This window comes from Microtus oregoni, unplaced genomic scaffold (genome assembly GCF_018167655.1).
Source record: "Microtus oregoni isolate MIOR12 unplaced genomic scaffold, Mior012 000031F_ref0000149, whole genome shotgun sequence".
Taxonomy (NCBI): domain Eukaryota; kingdom Metazoa; phylum Chordata; class Mammalia; order Rodentia; family Cricetidae; genus Microtus; species Microtus oregoni.
Window position 1 is genome coordinate 5,285,772 of NW_024543090.1, and position 18,964 is coordinate 5,304,735.

Here is an 18,964-nt window from a genome sequence, read left to right on the forward strand (position 1 = left end):
TGTAGCACAAATTCTAATTATTCTAATAATAAAACCCAGAGTTAGGGGGTGAAAGCTGAAGAATCAGAAGTAGTGCAGCCAGCCACTAGAGAGGCTTTTACCTCTACCAATGCTCAGACCAAAGGGGTGATCCTGTCCTCAGACTGCATGCACTGAGCTCCTGTCTCCTTCCATCTTATATTCCTCTCTCCACTCAACCATATCACTCCTGTCTCCACCTCTTTAGTGCTGGCATTAAAGGCATATGATCCCAAGTGTGAGCTGTTTCTCTTTCAGACAGATTCAATCTCATGTAGCCCAGGGTGGCCTTAAACTCAGAGAGATCCGTCTGTCTCTGACTCCCGAGTCCTGGGATTAAAGGTGTGTGCCACCAGTGCCTGGTCTTTAGTGGCTTAGCTCTGTACTCTGATCTTCAGGCAAGTTTTATTAAAACATATACCTCCCCCGTGCATTAAGGCTGAGCATGGCATCTCAACATAGGGAATGGGCTCCAATAAACGAGCTCATGAACTAGGGCTATATCCTGGACCCACTGCTAGGGGCCCCTTAGATAGTCCAAGCTTCACCACTGTCTCTCACATACGGAGGACCTAGTTTGGTCCCATGGAGACGCCACAGCTGCCAGTCTAGAGTTCATGAGTTTCCACAAGCATGGCTCAGCTGTCTCTAGATTTCTCCATCATGATCCTGACCTCCTTTGTGTAGGGCCCATGGGTCTACCCCTGCTCCTGGGGTTCATCTTGAGGACAGTTTCTGTTCAGCCAGCTAAAACATTCTGTTTGTTCCTGTGCTCCCTCTGCCCTGCCTGGTTATTAGCTTTAGGGCACTGTTGACTCCACCTTGGGCATGGTAGTTTCCCACCTGACTGGGGAGTATTCCACTGTGCAGCAGCTTGGTATTTAAGGTTTCCCCTAAGTTTGAATAAACGGCATTGATCTCCTTTTTGAATGACCCAGGTCTCTTGTGTGTTCTTTCAATCTCCAGGCCTTTGCCCGGCTCGCATATGGTACAGTGGCACGCGAACTGTACCAAGAGGGTAACACAGAATCAGGTGTTACGCCTTTGTTCATGTATTTCATCCTCCCTCTCTTCAACGGGATTCCTGGAGCTCAGTCTGGTGCTTGACTGTGGATCTCTGCATCTGGTTCCATCAATTACAGGATCAACTACTTGGTCCACTCTGTGCAGTCACTATCTGTGTCTCAGGGAGCAGCCTAGACAAATTCTGTGACTTGAGGCTAACCACACAAGCTTTCATTTCCTCAACTATAAAATATATCCTAGCCCTGCCAGGATGTTGTGAGAGTAAATGTTGTGGGATATTTGATCACACTGTAAACCCCGAGTTTGAGTTTGCATTAAATAAATAAAATTAAGCTCGGGTCAGAAAGCCATGTTAGCACTTAGTTGACAGAAAGTATTCATAGTTTCAAAGTCAGGAGAGAGATGCACAGGAAGAAGTAGGGAGGGACTTAGTGTGGCGTGGGTTCTTTTGTTTTGGTGGAGCACAAGGATGCTCTCTTTTGAAGATACTGACAAAGAGAGAAGGTCAGCTAGTCGCTACTCAACCTCTCTGAGCTAGCAGGTTTTCACCCCAGCCTTTGACTCCCAAGTCTTATCGATAAAGAAGTATCCTAAGAGATGAAACCATATATATGAAGGCCTCAAAGCAAAAATCTAGCAAACTGAAACAGGGAATTCTGAGGACAAACAACTACACTCATTCAGAGTACAACTGAGAGCTATTGGCCAAAGGAACTTACAGGGAAAGAAGACTCAAAATAGCAAAACATGGAAGTTGGATCATTACCAACTTAGGTGCTTACTGAAGCCATGTTAAGTACATGAAAATGATCAAGCATGGTACATGACAAGCAGACTGAGCAGAGGTTGTGAGATAAACTTACTTGCAAGATACAACTATGTTCAACCATAATAATTTCCACACTCAGAGATGTTTTCTGAGTTCAAACTAAAGTCTCACCTTTTCTTATTTCTACTTAAGGTATCATTAAAGTGCAAAGCATTGGTGGCATACAGCTTTAATCCCCACACTCAGGAGGCAGAGACAGGTTGATTTCTGTAGGCTTTGGAGCCTCTCCTGGAACTTGTAGACAAGGCTGGTTTCGAACTTACAGGGATCCGCCTGCCTCTGCCTTCTCAGGGCTTGGATTAAAGGTGTGAGCCACTGCCGCCTATAAGTTCTAAACCATCTATCTGGTCTACATAGAGAGACAGTATGGAAACATTAGAGGGACCATATTTATTCTATTTAAAGAAAACAAGCCACCATTCACAGGGTTTTTTTGTTTGTTTGGTTGGGGGGAGACGGGACAGGGTTTCTCTTGTAACAGCTCTGGCCATCCTGGACCTCGCTCTATAGACATGATGGCCTCGAGCTCACAAGGATCCACCTGCATCTGCCTCCCGAGTGCTGTGATTAAAGGCGTGTGCCACCACCGCCCGGCTTCTATTTAGTTTTGATCTTAAATTTCTTTGTTTAAAAACTCTTATGAGGTACCAAGCGGTGGTGTGCACACCTTTAACCCCAGGCAGATCTCTGTGAGTTCAAGACCAGCCTGGTCTACACAGTATCAGGACAGGCTCCAAAGCTACAGAGAACCCCTGTCTCGAGGAAAACAACAACAACAACAACAACAACAACAAAAACCCAACCTCTTATAAGGCCAGCAAGAAGGCTCAGTGAGTAAAGGCACCTACTGCCAGTTTGATCTCTGAGACTTATATGGTAGAAGGAAAGAACTACCACAAAAGACAGACAGACAGACGCACGCATGCAGAAAGGGAGGAGATGGCTCAGCAGTTGTAGTGGACCTGGGTTCAATGCCTATCAAATTACATCAGGTGACATGTGGTGCACATATACAAGGAGGTTCGTGTTCTCTCTCTCTCTCTCTCTCTCTCTCTCTCTCTCTCTCTGTAAAAATTTGAAAATAAAGCACAGGGGGAGGGGAAAATTGAAGAGATGAGTCAGTGGTCCAAAGTGTATACTGCTGGGGCTGGAGAGAGAGTTCAGTGGTTAAGAGAGCACAATTCCCAGCACCCACAACTGTCTGCAACCTCAACTGCAAAACCTTCACACCAGTTGGGGGGGGGGGGGGAAGAAGGAGGAGGAAGAAGAGGAGGAAGAGGAAGAGGAGGAAGAAGGTGGTATACTGTTCTTTCAGAGACCCTGACAAAGGTGGCTTATAACTCCAGTTCCAGGAGACACCCCTCCTTCTGTTTTTTGAGGGTACAAATGTGTACACACACACACAAATAAATAAACCTTAAAAAGGGAAAAATGCTTTAAATACACACACACACACACACACACACCTCCTAGACTGAAGTGCAGCTATAAAATATTTCTTATATACTCATTTAGTTATACTCAAAATTCTTTCTAAGGGAAAATTTTAACTCAAGAACTTATGTATTTATTCAATATACACATGTAAAACATACTAGTATAAGGTACACACAAGATTTCTGCCATAAAATATTAGACTAGACAACATACAACCGTTTAGTCTACAAAATATAATAAAACAAGTACATAGTAGAGAAGCACACATTTTTTTCTTTAATCAACAAATATATGTAATTACAAGGTACTGTAGCTACAATAGAAAAGATAATCAGGACCAGAGAGATGGCTCAGCAAGTAAGAGACATTTCTTCCAAGTTATTCTCTGATCACACAAGTACTGTGACAAACATATCTATCCATACACATACATATAAAAGGTGTAAAAATATTATGCTGGGCATGGTTATTGAGTACTTGAACCCCAGCACTTGGGAAGCAGAGGCAGGACAATCTCTTGTGAGTTCAAGGGCATCCAGGGCTAGAAGTGAGACTCCCACCTCACCATTTGATCTTTAAAAAAAAAAAAAAGAATTATAGAGCTGGGCAGTGGTGGTGCACACCTTTAATCCTAGTGCTTGGGAGGCAGAGGCAGGTGGATCTCTGTGAATTCAAGGCCAGCCTGGTCTACAAAGCAAGTTCCAGGACAGCCAGGGCTATTATAGAGAAACCCTGCTTTCAAAAACAAAAAATAAAAATAAAAAATATCAGATTTTATATTTTATGTATACGGTTACAGCTTCTATTGCTGTGAGGAGACACCACAACATTTAACTGAAGTGGCGGCTTACCATTTCAGGTTTAGTCCATTATCATCATGGTGGGAGCATGGTGATGTGCAGGCAGTCATGATGCTAGCTGTAACAAGTCCTTTTCTGTCCCACCAGTCAGTTCCCAAATATCACAGAGACTTCTTAGTAATTATGAAAGCTTGGCCTATAGTTTAGGTTTGTTCGTAACTAGCTCTTATAACTTAAATTAACCCATTTATATTAATCTAGGTTCTAACACCTAGATTAGACCTCTCTTCCATCTTGCACCTCCTGTTTCCTCTCCGTGTCTCCAGGCATCTTCTGTGCACCTTGATTATCTCCTCTTACTTCTTTCTGCCCAGAAGTACTGCCCATACCTCCTGCCTAGCTATTGGCTGTTGAGCTCTTTACTAAACCAACCACAACAATAAATCTTAACACAGTATACAAATATTTCACCACAGCTGGCTACATATTGATATATGGGCAACCGGCGAGTATCTTGAGCATAGGAAACATCAAAGACTGCCCCAACAGTGACACACTTCCTGCAACAAGGTCATAACTGCTCCAACAAAGTCACACCTCCTAACAGTGCCATTCCCTATGAGCCTATGGAGGCCGTTTTCATTCAAACCACCACAATGTATATGAGTGTTTTATTTGCATGTGTCTATCTACATATCTGCGTGCCTGGGGAGGTCAAAAGAGGGCCTGGGACTAGAATTATAGGATGGTTGTGAGCACAATGTGGGTGTTGGGAACCAAACCTGGGTCCTATGCAAGAGCAACAGTGCCTTTTAACTGCAAAGCCTTCCCTCAGCCCCTGGTATTTTCAAGGGAGAGAAGCCTTCAAGAAATTATGTCCATGGGGATGTCCCCTTGGAAGGGCATAATGGAACTTGACTCCCCCCTCAAGTTTTACTTTCTATCAAGGAGTGGCTTTGAATCTACCACATTTCCTGCTATGAAGTTTTGTGGCATCCCAGGCCCAAGGTAAAAGTTTAGCTAACATGAACTAAAATCATGAGCCAGAATAAATTTTTCTTATAAATTAATATGCTGTCATATTAGGTATTCTGTCACAGTAATGGAAAGCTAGCACATGCCTTCAAAATTTATAGTTTAGTTGCAGGATCCACTTTTTTCCTGGCTGGATTTTGGTCTTGCTTTGATCCCACAATTCTTACTGTGCCCTGTTCTTCCTTATTGGAATGAGAATGTTTATGTCAGTAGAGTGTACCTTTTTTAGTTTATAGGCACTCACAGTTAAGAGTGCCTTGAATCTCAGATAAGATCTGGACTTTGGATTTTTAAACAATGTTGGAACTGTTAAATACCATGGCACTTTTGAAATTAGACTGAATTCATTTTTCAATGAGATGGTGATGAGCCTATAGGTATATAGAGTGGCAAGTCATAACTTAAAAGTGATGTTCAAAAGTTGTCAAGGGGCAGAATTCTAATGGTCCACTTCATTGTCAATTTGATGAGATTTTTGAATCAAATCAAACTTAACACAAATTTCTGAGTATGTCTGTGAGGGATTATCTAGAACAATCAAGATAGGAAGATGTAGCATGAATTCTAATTCGTTTTAATAATAAAAAGTTAAAAAAAAAAAGGAGAAAAAGAAGCCGGGCGACGGTGGCGCACGCCTTTAATCCCAGCACTCGGGAGGCAGAGGCAGGCGGATCTCTGCGAGTTCGAGACCAGCCTGGTCTACAGAGCTAGTTCCAGGACAGGCTCCAAAGCCACAGAGAAACCCTGTCTCGAAAAACCAAAAAAAAAAAAAAATAAAAAAATAATAAAAAGTTTGAGTCAGCTATCAGGGATGAAAGCTGAAGGATCAGAGAAGCAGAGCAGTCACTAGAGAGTTCTTGCCTCTACCAGTGCTCAGACTAAAGAGGTGAACCTGTCTCTACAAATCCTCAGACTGAATGTCTCTCTACCAAACCTCAGACTGCATCCTCAGACTAGATCTGCAGACTGCATCTGGTTTGGTCTCCTTCAGCGTTATATTCCTCTCTCCACCCAGCCATATCCCTTCCTGTCTCCAGCTCTCCAGGGTTGGGATGAAAGGCATGAGCCACCATCACTTGGCTGTTTCTCTTTTAGAGTGGCTCAATTTCCTATAGCTCAGGGTGGCCTAGAACTAACAGAGATCCATCTGTCTATTTCCTGAGTCCTGGGATTAAAGGTGTGTGCCACTACTCCCTGACCTCTAGTGGCTTAGCTCTGCACTCTGATCTTCAGGCAAGCTTTAATTATTTGATAAAACACAAACAAAGTTATCACCACAGGGAACATCCACCCTGTTTATGAGTAGTACCTTTCTGTGGGGTAGGGTCTAAGAATGAATACATTCCCGACTGTGGATGCAATGCATCTAGCCTCAACGTGCTTCTGCCACCAGATCTTCCCTGATAGTCTTGACCATAACACAAAACAATAACCCAAAACAAATGCTTCCTTAAAATGCCTTTTAAAGTATTTTATCACAGCAACAAGTAATTAATACACATAGTGAAAAACCTGTGTATCCAGTTAAAAATAAGAAGATAAGGCAGAATCTGTGAAGGTTCCATAGTAAACTGAGAAAAAAATTAATAGAAAACTGTATACTGAAAGGTACTTAAAATGATATACTTTAGTATTTTTCACATATTATGGCAAGTTGTTCAATTTGGTAGAAACCGATGGTCTTAGTCTAAAAACTTTTACCAAAAGTATGCTCTAGGAAAAGTAATCCCAGCCTGTCTCTCAGCACAGATGCTACGCTCCAAAGCCCCTTCTTTAAAGTCTTCCATCCCTACCATTCGTTTTTACTTTTTACTTAATTTAACAGTTCTGCTTTATGCTATACCTTCACCTCACAAAAGGAATTTCCCCGGAGAACTAAAACACCTTGTGATTAACATATTCTCCCACACCCAAAGTTCAAATACTGCTTCTGTCACTTAACATTATGGTCTTAAGAGAGCTAACTTCTCTATGCTTCAGTTTCATTGTAAAATGGGTTAACAATAATATATATTGCACAGTGAGAGGAGCTGAGATTATACACACAAAAATTATTAGAGTAATGCACAACACCTGGAACCTAATACCTGTTATCAGCTCTTAGCTAAAGCTGAAACTGTCACCTCCTAAGACCTTATCTCTGAGCATCCTTTGTCTATATAAACCCCCAAACTCACTCCTTGTCAGCTAAGCATACACTTCAAAGTAAATAAGGGTTCTATTTAAAAGGGGGGAGGGGTGGCTGAAGAGATGATTCAGATTTTGCTGCTCTTGCTGCTCTCCCAGAGGACCTGTTGGTTCCAAGCACTCAAATTAAGAGGATTACAACTTTTTGTGCTCTAGCTACTATGGTTTTTGACACCTCTTATAGCATCTGCAATCACATAGCCACAGGAAGATACCTACATATAATTAAAACTAGACTTGGTGGTCAAGAAAGCTCTGTGAAGAGATAGCTCTAACTTAACCAAGCTGCCAAGAGAGATAAGATCCACATTAGTGTTCTCAGTGCGGTCCTTAAATAGAATGACCTAGGAATTTAGGAATTATAGGGCTGTATCCCACATGTACTGACTCAGAAAGTCTGGGCCAGCAGCCGGTATTTTCAGCAAATCCTTCAGGTGACTCTGCAGGAACACTACTAAGATTGTACCAGGGAAGGTAACTGTCAAACTCCTTGCCTTAAGCCATTGCACATGCTGCTTCCTTAGCTATTTCCTCAAAGAGAAAATGTTCTCACTTAACTGCCCCTCTGACTTCCTAGCAGCTAGGGAATTAAATTAAGCTCAACAAGTTCTTTTGCCAGATACATGGTAGCACACTCGTGAGTGATCCCAACGTCAAGAGGTTCAAGGTCATTCTCAGCTACATAGCCAGAGTGAATTCAACCTGAGCTAAATACTCTCCATCTCAAATTAAACACACAAACAAAAACCCCACAAAACTTTCATTTTGTTCCCTAAGACAAGGTTTCCCCACATAGCTCTGGAACCTAAGCTCCTCCTGAGCATGCTAGAATCATAACTATGACTAGCTAGGAACAAAGACTTATTTTTGTGTGTGTGTGTGTGTACATTAATTGCCACCAAATCTTTAATGCATACAAGAGTTGTACAGCATTTACAGATAAAAGTCAATCAACATATGTTTACAAAATGCATACATAGTTCAAAACAGGTGGTGGGCTAGGGAGATGGCTCAGTTGGTAAAGTATTTGGCATTCAAACATGAGAAGCTGAATTTGGATTCCCAGCATACATTTAAAAAAGTCAAGCATGGGGCTGGAGAGATGGCTCAGTGGTTAAGAGCATTGCCTGCTCTTCCAAAGGTCCTGAGTTCGATTCCCGGCAACCACATGGTAGCTCACAACCATCTGTAATGAGGTCTGGTGCCCTCTTCTGGCCTTCAGGCATACACACAGACAGAATATTGTATACATAATAAATAAATAAAATAAATATTTAAAAAAAAAAAGTCAAGCATGGTGGTATGCATCTGTTACGTCAGCATTGTAGGAAGCAGACCCTAAGATCCACTGGCCAGTCAGAGAATTGAACTATGAGCTCCAGGTTCAGTGACTATGGTAGAGAGTGAGACAGGAAGTCACCAGTTACCCTAGCCTCCATGTTCACACAGGTAAGCATGCACACATGTAAGTGCACAATGACATGAATACAAACATTTTTATAACACACACAAAACTTACGTTAAATACTGACAAACCTGTGAGCAATTTCTGTCACTTAAAAAAAAAAAAACAACAACAATGGTGAATGGGCAGTGGTGGTGCACACTTTAATCCCAGCACTTGTAAGGAAGAGGTAGGCAGATTTCTAAGGGCTGGAGGCCAGTCTGGAACAGAGTTCCAGGACAGCCAGAGTTGTTATACAGAGAAACCCTACCTCGAGGGAAAAACAAAAACAAACAAAACAAAAACTAATGGTGGTGAGGCTGGAAAGATGGTTCAGTATTAAAACACAGGCTGCCCTTCCAGATGACCCAGGTTCAGTTTCCAGTAACTCCAGTTCTGGGGTATGCTCTCTTCTGCCTCCACAAGCAGTACATATATACGGTACATGCAGGCAAAACACCCACACACATTAAAAATACATATACCTTTGGAAAAATAAAAGGGGCCCCTGCAATTTCAGCAATTGGAAATCTGTGAGTATAATTGGATCTCTTTCAGTATGTAACCAAGGTCAGTTGGTTTATATAGAGAATTCAAGGCTAACTAGTCTATATAGTAAGACCCTATCTTAAAAAATAGGGCTGGAGAATGCTGTGGGACAATGGTCTCTATCCTGTCAATATTTTAAATAAACGCTGATTGGCCAGAGCCAGGCAGGAAGTATAGGTGGGACAACCAGGCAGGAAATAGAGGCGGGATGACGAGAACAGGAGAATTCTGGGAAGAAGAAAGCTTGGGTCCACAGTTGTGACCCAGCCACAGAAGTAAGATGTGACTGCCTCACTGAATAAGGTACTGAGCCACGTGGGTAGCATAGACAAGAATAATGGGCTAATATAAGTTATAAGAGTTAATAAGAAGCCTGAGCTAATGGGCCAATCAGTTTAATAACTAATGTAGACCTCTGTGTCATTCCTTTGGGACTTAAGGATTGTGGGAACTGGGCAGGACAGAAACCCCAACAACAAGAGAAGGTGCATGAGTATGATCAAAATACAGCATGAAATTCTCAAATTAATAAAAACATTAAGTGTAGTAAAATTTCTTTGTTCACTGCACCATTTTTTCTAGTTACCCAGCTTTAAAATGTACCCTTCTTTATCCTTTAATATGTATGTTGCCAGCCATCCCAGGTGATTTTATCTTTTTGTCTCTTTATTCATTGACTCTTTTTTCTACTGATTTTTATTGTAGAAGAGGCAAACATACCATGGGGCACACATGATGGTCAGAGGACAACTTAATGGAGTCTGTTCTCTCCTGCCAACCAACTTTGGAGAGCTTTGGAGATTGAACTCTGGTCACCAAGCTTACAAGAGAGAGCACATTTACAGATGGAGTTGGTTCACTAACCCATTATGCATCATTATATCTCTATCACCTCCCTCTTGACTGATGTGGTACACTGCCTCTCTTCTCAAAACCGGTTTCCTACTTCTGCTAATTCTAAACAATTCTGCAATTAACTGCCAATTTAATCCTATTAAATCAACTCATGGGAATTAGAAAAATGACTCGGTGGTTGAGAACACTGGCTGTTCTTCCAGAGGATCCATGTTCAATTCCCAGTACCCACATGGCAGTCCACAATCATCTGTAATTCCAACTCCAGGGGATCCAACACACTTTTCAGGTCTCTGAGGATACCAGGTATGCAAGCAAACACACATACTAAAATTATTAGGCCAGTGCATTGACATCTGTCACTTAGTAAATACTATAGTTTTCAGTTAAGGGCTGAGAATAAACACTTCACTCACTAAAATCTTTTATCTCTGAAATTTCCTTACTGACTCTAAAACTACTGAATTCACACTTCTCTGGTCTTGCCATCTAAGAACAAATACTTCAAAGTAAATGGAAGTGTTGGAAAGAAAGACAGAAAGGAAGGAACAGAGAGAGAGAGAGAGAGAGAGAGAGAGACCCAGCAGGATTTGTTTAAATTTGGTGGGAGTTGGGGGTTGAGGCTGGAAAGACAGCTCAAACTTAAGAGCACTTGCTGCTCTTCCAGAGGACTAGAGTTCATGGTCCAGCACTCATACAAGTGGCATACATTTGCAGAGATATATACACATGAATAAAAATAAACTGTTAAAAACAAAAGCCAACTCATTCACACCATCACCCTTCTCTAAAATGTCCTAATCTTTACAGAGAATAAATTCTAAAGCTCCTAAAATATAGTGCTCACTCCATGGTAGTATAACGCTGGTGAGCCCCCACAATGAAACATACCTTTGTATAGTCTTCCTCCTACAATGACACACTTAACCAGAGACTTCACACACTGACAGACTAACAAAATGTGGAATGGGGCTGAAGAGATGGCTCAGAGGTTAAAAGCAGTGGCTGCTATTGTAGAAGACCTGGGTTTAATTCCCAGTACCCATATGATGACTCACAACCATCTGTAACTCCAGTTCTAAGGGATCCTAGACCTCTTCTGATCTGTAAGAGCAGTGCATGCACCTGCTTAGACATACATGCAGGCAAAACACTCACACACACACAACAAATAATTAGAACAAAATTTAGAGGGCCTAAAGTAGAAGCAAAGAAAGCAACAGGAAAAAACTACAACAGCTTCTGTGGAGATTATAGTAAACAGTAACAGCATTTACTAAGATAGAAAAGATAATCATCTTTAGAATTACTATGTTCGAAACGCCTATTTGATATCCACATGAAGATGTGTCAGACACCAGGTACAGAAATAAAGATATAATTTTGAATGTCACCTCATTCATATCAAGTTGAACTTGAGTGAGCGGAGAGAGAAGGATGGACCTCTAAGGCCCGGCTCACACCAGGATTTAGAAGTGAAGCGGAGAAGTAACAAGTATATTAATTACCCTGTCACCCTTGTAAATCACAAGCTTTTTAAAGAGGCAGGATAGTGTCTTTCCTATTTCTGCAGTACCCTATAGAACTTGGTCTAATATTTTGAACTCAGATACTTGGTACAATTTAATGAATGAATAAATGCATGCTACTTATTTAGCTCAAGATTTCTTGAGCTTTCACTAAAGAAATATATTTGACAATAAAGGCGACATTACTTCACATCTATCAGGTACTCAGATACCAAACATGTATGCTATGGCAGACATACTTTAGTACTCACTCCAGAGAACACAGCAAGGAAATATGAAGGCAAGCAGTGGCCCATACCCTTATACTGAAATAACTACAAACATCCCAACCCTTCACCTTGGTCCCTGCTACAGGGTGAAAGGGGACTGAGATACACCTATACTGTTCACTGCAACTCCCACCTTACCCCACACAAAGTCACCATTTGAAGTTTTTATGTGGTACTGGGGATTAAACCCAAGGCCTACAGCATGCTAGGCAAGTAAGCTACTCATTGAACTACATGGCCAGCCTCTGAGTGAGTCTTAAGGTTTCCCTGTGTAGCCCTGGTTGTTCTGGAACGTGTTCTGTAGACCAGGCTGGCTCTGTCTCTCGACTGTTCAGACTAAACTCTTAAAGCTAGAGGGTCCTTCAAGTTTTCAAAAGCTCTTACAAGAGCACAATTTATAAGAAAAGACAATCCCAAATTAACAAAAGGTTATTTCAATCAAACTTTCTGCTATTAGAGTTAAAAACTATTAACTCATGGAAACAGTATTAGTGCTATTGATGCCATTTATTTCATGAGCAATTAATTTGTACTAGCCACTGATCTAAGCCACACATAATTATTTGTTTTATACAAAAATCCTTTGCAACAGGTTTTTCTAAAATACAGTTTTATGTGTATGAGTGTTTTACCTCCATCACATGGATGTACGGTGCCCCCAGAGAAGAGCATCAAAATCTCCTGGAACTGGAATTACAGATCTGTGAGCAGCCATTGGGTCCTCTGCAAGAGTAGCAAATGCCCTTCGCTGCTGAGCCATCTGTCCAGCCTAGAGTATGTATTCTTTCCATTTTCCTTTTATGGACAAGGAAACTAAGGCACAGACACATCTGCCGTCACAAAGCTTCTGGGTGATGAGGCTGAGATTTAATCTTGGGCACTGAGTTTTGACTGTCTGTTTAGCCGTTATACTGTGATGCTGCATGGTGAGTCTAATGGCACCACTCACTCACTGGACAGTTAAATTAGTTTTCATGATTTGATCTAGCAAACAAACACCAATATCCTATTTCACTGTCCTTTTGCTATAGACCGAACATTCTTTCAATTGCATTGCACTTTCCTGGTTCTCCTTCATCACCTCTGGCGCAGAGCTTTTCCTTGTTCTTGACTAGTTTTTAATTCCTCTTCTAACTAATCCCTCTTGTTTACTCAAAGCCCGGGACTGATGTGTTTTTAAATGCCATCTCAAAGGAGATGACCTTATTTGTTTTCAGTTCAAACCTCTTGTGAGAACCTAGTCACGTATTCCACTATCTCTCTGACCTTTTACTTGAATATGTAAAGGTCATTTAATGATGAGCTCATGTTTCACACCCATCTCACCTCTATTTCTCCTTACAGACTCATCTTTGTCCACACCTCTAGCCATCTAGTAGCTCAGTACAGAAACCCAGGAGTTCTGTGTGTTGTCACCAAACCTTATTGCCTTTTGTGGGGCTGAGACATTGTAAACCAGGCTGGCCTTGAACTCAGAACAAACCTCCTTTCTACTAGGATTATAGGTTTCCATGCCTGTCTAGCCTTGCTGCTGTTAAATACATCTTCACTCCTCGTCTCCATTCTGGGCTGATACAAGCTCCTATCTTTCACTTACATGGTTTACAAAGCTCCCTAATTTAAAGGCAGATTAGACTTTTTCTTACCCCCTTCAACTTATTCTCCCTTAAAGCATCCATATTGACCATTGAAAACACAAAAGCAAACAACCCCCAAAAGGTCGTGACGATAGGCAAAGGATATGTTCATTTGGTTTCTGAAACTGAGGGGCGCAAACAACCCGAAATGTATAAGACCTATTGCCAAAATACACAAGTAGTTATCAAATGTTACTTTAGAAACATTCAGGGTTCAAAATCCTCTCCATAATTTTTTTTAAACAAAAACAAAAAACCTGGAGTTCCAGCAGTGGTGGTGCACACCTTTAATCCTAGTACTCAGGAGGCAGAAGCAGGCAGATCTTTGTGAGTTTGAGACCAGCCTGGTCTACACAGTGAGTTCCAGGACAGCTTTGTCTCAAAAAAGTCAAGAACAGTAGCCAAAAAACAAAAACAAACAAACACACACACACACACACACACACACACACACCCCAAAATTTAAAAAAACCCAATGGAGCTGCTGTATCAAAGAAAATATTGTTTCAAACTCATGATTTCCCAGGCACCTTCATACTGAGTCATGAAAACGCATTTTTAGGAGGAAGCAAAGACATAATAAAGTAGGATGTTAAATCCCATGTCAGTAACAAGTGAATGCCATTACCATCTGTCAGTTTCTGAATAAGTACAGGAAATAAGGTGGCAGACAAGCTAATTCTTTCTGGATAAATATCCATGTCACATCATCACAGCTAGTGTTCACTTGTGAGCACTAATGAAACTGCACAAAAGGAAACAAAAACATTCAACTGATACATGAATTATCAAACACTTTTTAAAACGTTGTAAAAATATGATCAAGCTTCCTGATATTTTAAGGACTCTGAAAGCACATTACAGATACAGTACTTCTGGTGTAACTGAAATCAAAGAGGACATTTGCCTGATTTGAAGAAAAGTAATTTGAAGTGTGAGCAGCCCTGTACAGATGGCCTGATCCTAACACAACATGTTAACAAAGCAGGTTTTGTGGGGGAGGGGGAAAGCCTGCTTTTTGTAGGCTATAATTTAACTGACCACAACCCTCCAAACATGTTTTAAAGCAATAGGAAGGGGTTTGCATTTAAGTACTACTAACATCTAAAAAATAATAACAAAAGTCTTTTAAACTTGCTTTCAAACAGGCTTGGGGAGTCGTTCTGGGTTACTCTGATAACATTTGGAAAATATGACCAGCCAGTTTTTGTTTCTTGCCTAGGAGGTATTCTGCTCAAAGAAATAACAGACAATAAGTAGGCAGCATTTCTGTGTTATTTGCCTAATAGAACAGTTTTTTACTTGAGCTAAGAAATGCCGCACATTGCACATCATTGCTGTTCACTGAAGAGAAAGTTAATTTGTAAATTGTTATAGACAATGAAAATGTTCTATGTAAAATGATTAAAAAAAAACCTAGCACCAAAAATAATCAAGGTTCAAATACCCGTACTAAAATCCTTCAAAATGGCTTAGTTACATAGAACACAAAACTATGAGTTATTTCTAAAAGACCTCAGCATTATCACCATTTAGCTCAAAACTGGAAAATCACTTTGTTAAAAATCCTGGCTTTTTCAAACAAAAGGGCTAAGATTTTCTGAGGTTTGTTATCCTTTTGTTGATTTGTTTCATTCTTCCAGAATAATTCCAAGGTACAATCTAAGACAAAGACAGCTACTCTTTACACATCTATTCTAAATCACGAAAGCAGCATTTTCATAAAAATAAAAAGACAATTAGAATACTGTGTAGAGTGAAACAAAAAGTTCACTCGTGTCGTCAAAATGATTTAGAAACCTGGCGAGCTCATTGAGGCTTCGAAGCTCCCTGTTGGTAGCTGAGGATGAAGTCGTTAATTAGCAAGGCAGGATTCCCCTGTTCTTGGATTAGAAGCGGCACCTACCAGATTCAGTATTGTTCAAGGGAGGCGGCTTTAAAAATACCCGGCACCCAAAACCTCCACACTAGACCACGCCTTCCACTTATCATTCGAACCGGACCGTTTCAAAGTGTGGTACTACACATTTACCGCGAACTTAAATATCAAACAGGAGCCCACATTTTGGGGTCCTTGGGCCAGGCTGGAGCAAAGACGCTTGAACGCCCGCGCTATAAAATGAAGCCGAGATGGAGAAACGTATTTTTGGGTCTTCGACCTTTAGAGCCTTCTCTGACCACCAGCCCTCAATGCTTCCCAACAGTCAGTCACCCTCCCGCACAAGACAGAAGAGAGGGATTCGTGACTTCCTGCCGTTGTTAAAAGGAGAGGAAACCCAAGAGCAACTTTGAACGCGTGGAACAGAGCCACCACTGCAAACATATGTCACCCAGCCCCTGCTCAGCGTTCGCGTCCCGCCCTGGGGGTTCCCTTGCAGACCAGCCACCCCAGGTCCCCCAGTGTCAGCAACACGGTCCAGCGCCTCGTCCCCGCCATCGCCCCCACCTTTACAACGTCAAGGCCCCCAACACATCATCGGCCACCCAGGTTCCAATACAATGGAATGTCACTGCCCGGAGCTCTGCGATGCCCCGCTAGGCCTCCCTCCTGAGTCAGTCCGGTTCCCCAGAAACCGAGTTCACCTAAACTTCACCAAGTGGGAATCCACCACCGAGGGGTGACTGAGCCCCTCCTCTCCCACCCCACCTTCCCTTCAGCCTCCCGCTCCGACCCGCCCCAGGCGCGAATCCTGCCCCTTATGCCCCCACCCAGCCCGGACCACCCGCCAGGAGTCGTCCACCGGCTCTCCTGAGAGCAATGAAAGGCTCCCCAAAAGTCCCCACCCGGCCCGGGCCCCGAGAGGGGTGGTACAGGCCCCGGCGCCTCCGCGGCCTTTCCTGGCCCAGTGAGACCCCGAGCCCACCCTCTCTACCTGGCCTTGAGGCTGGGGCTGCTTCCGCTGCAGCCGGGGCTGGAGGCGGCGGTCGGGACCCGGGCTTCGTAGGCCCAGGCGGGGGCGGCGGCGGGCTGCTGCGTGGCGGCGCTGGCGGGGGGCGCGGGAGGCTCGGCGAAGCCCGCCGGCGCGTAGTGCGCGTCCATGGCGGGGTCTGAGGCGGCGGGGGCGGGCGGGAGGCGCGGGGAGGAAGAGGCGGCGGCGGGAGCGGCCCCTCACATGGCGCGGCCGGCCGAGGGGGGCGGGGAGGCTGGCCGGAGGAACCGGGCTGCGGCTGGCGGGGCCTCGGCTCGGACGTCAGGCGAACGGCGGCGCCTGCGGCCGGGACTCGCGGCGGCCAGAGCGCCCGCAGCCCGGGCGCCCCATGTTGTTGGATTTCCCAGGATGCACCTCCCGCTCCCTCTGCCCGCTCATCGCCCCGCCCCCTCGGCGCCCCGCGCTCTGGGCAGCGGACTCGGGGGCCGGCCGGACGAGGGCTGCTCCGTGGATGCCCTGGCGGTGGAGACGAGGCCTACGCCCTCGAGCACCCGCGTGGGTGCGGAGCCGGAAAGGCTTGCCAACGCTACGCCTGGAGTTCGTTACTCTACCCTCCGGGGTTCTTTGAAGGAGCACAAACACTCGATTCCCGTGATTGCTTTCTCTGCGCCCCAAACCGCAGACGACTGGCTGCTGCTTTACAGTACTCGCTTCCTGCCCAAAGTTTGCTGGGCTTAGAGGATCTGGTTCCCTATTCCTGCTTCCTGGGGGAGATTTCTATTCAAATTGATTCAAATTCAAACGAATTTTCCAGCCCTCGCTGAATGGGCCTTTCCCAGGGGTGCTTATTAACTGTCTCCACCCCCACCTTGGGGATTTTCTCACTCTGGAGTTCAGAATCTTGTATCCCAAGATAAATACTGCCGCATCACTGATTAATCCAACTACCATCTGGATGACTTTAATTACAACACATTTGAACTCACTATGCACTCTGTGTTGGGGTTTTCTGCTCAAGATTTGTAATCTCTGCAGGACTCTACCCAAACATTGCCTTATCTGACTTCCAAGCTGTGTGGTGTGGGTAATTTAATGACTTAGAGGGTGTGCCTATTAAAGCTCTTTCTCCTTGTGAGTAATGAAATTCAGGGATCATAAGAAGTCGTTTGGCTAGAGAGCCAAAAATTGAAAGTTAAAAGTAACCGTGAAGCTTGGATTTAATGTCTACCTCTCTTAAAATCCATATTGGCTTAACACCTATCATGTGCTTAGCAAAGAGATCTATCCCTCAAGATAAAGACTAACACCGAGGTTTAAGCAAATCGGACAGGCGTAGCGGAAGACCTAATGAAGTTAACACACTCGGTGACTTCAGTAGTATCTGGTTTTAGATCTGCTCTTCCTTCCCAGACTGATTTTGTTTTCCCTCTGGCGCCTACGTCCTTTGTTTCTCTGCAGTCTTTAGTAGTAAGCCCTACTGCACCTGTGATGCCAGGAGCCTGGCTCGCGGGTAGGGAAGCAAAGAAAGTAGTGGTTATTTACAAGTGAATTCGAAGGTGTGGACACACGTGACCTTTCCAGTTTTATGTTAATCTAGTAAGCACTTACCGAGGGTACCTTTGAAAAGTGGTTTCCTTGGGGGAAGGAATTTGCCAAATCTCAGAACCCGCTGAGAAGTACCTTTACAACCTTTTCTTCCAGCCGTGAGAGCTGGAGTCTAAATGAGACAAGTTTTCACACCTAGCTGTTATGTTTAAAAGTTGTGAGCGCTAAATTTTTGTCTCTGTGGAAAATGTAGGAAATGGAGTGGCATGCTGTAAAATGTTTTACGGAACTCATTTTGAGATACCCACAACAGGTATTCAGGGTGAGTTCACTGGCAAAACCCAAACAAGTGCCAATAAAATCTTTATAGTTTCTTGCAACATAATGTAGTTTGTTAATGCCACATAAATCAGAGAAGAGATGCCAACGAAATTTTTAGTATTTTAAATGATGCTCCTATCATCGTATGTTTCTTTGCCTGTGATTAACATTTTTTCTAACCTAAAATCAAGACAAGTTTATTCTCAACTGTTAGATGTCTATGAATATCATCACTGAATATTTTAATATGATATAATTATATACATGTATAAGGTACAATGTGATATTCTGATACAGGTAAGCAAATCTTTTAAACTTATAAAGCTATGTACAATTGAAATTTTTTAGATTGAATGTGAATTCTTATTAAAAGGGGGGGTAGAGGGAAGGAAGAAAGAAAGAGCAAGAAAGAGGAGAGAAGGAAAAGAGCTGAACAACTGAATTTTAAACGCATTCTGAATGAATCGATGATCTTCAGAAGGATGTCTTTACTAAAGATGGAGTCTCACAACTGCAAATTTTTCTCGTCTGCTTCAAATCATGCCTAATCAAACCTGTTCCAAGAAGGATCAAAAGTTTAGAATAACAATTGTTGTTCATGTTTTAAATAAGA

At 43.0% G+C, this 18,964-nt stretch overlaps 1 protein-coding gene across 2 annotated transcripts in view; it reads right to left on the bottom strand.

Moving 5' to 3' along the window:
• Qser1 (glutamine and serine rich 1) overlaps nt 1-16,910 on the bottom strand; it is a 70,231-nt gene extending 53,321 nt beyond the window's left edge. For both annotated transcript variants that reach the window (XM_041678748.1, XM_041678747.1), the window contains exon 1: nt 16,489-16,910. In XM_041678748.1, coding sequence (XP_041534682.1) covers nt 16,489-16,655 — 167 coding nt within the window. In that variant the 5' untranslated portion in view covers nt 16,656-16,910. The remainder of the gene's footprint in view (nt 1-16,488) is intronic.
• Nucleotides 16,911-18,964: the final 2,054 nt, after the last annotated feature.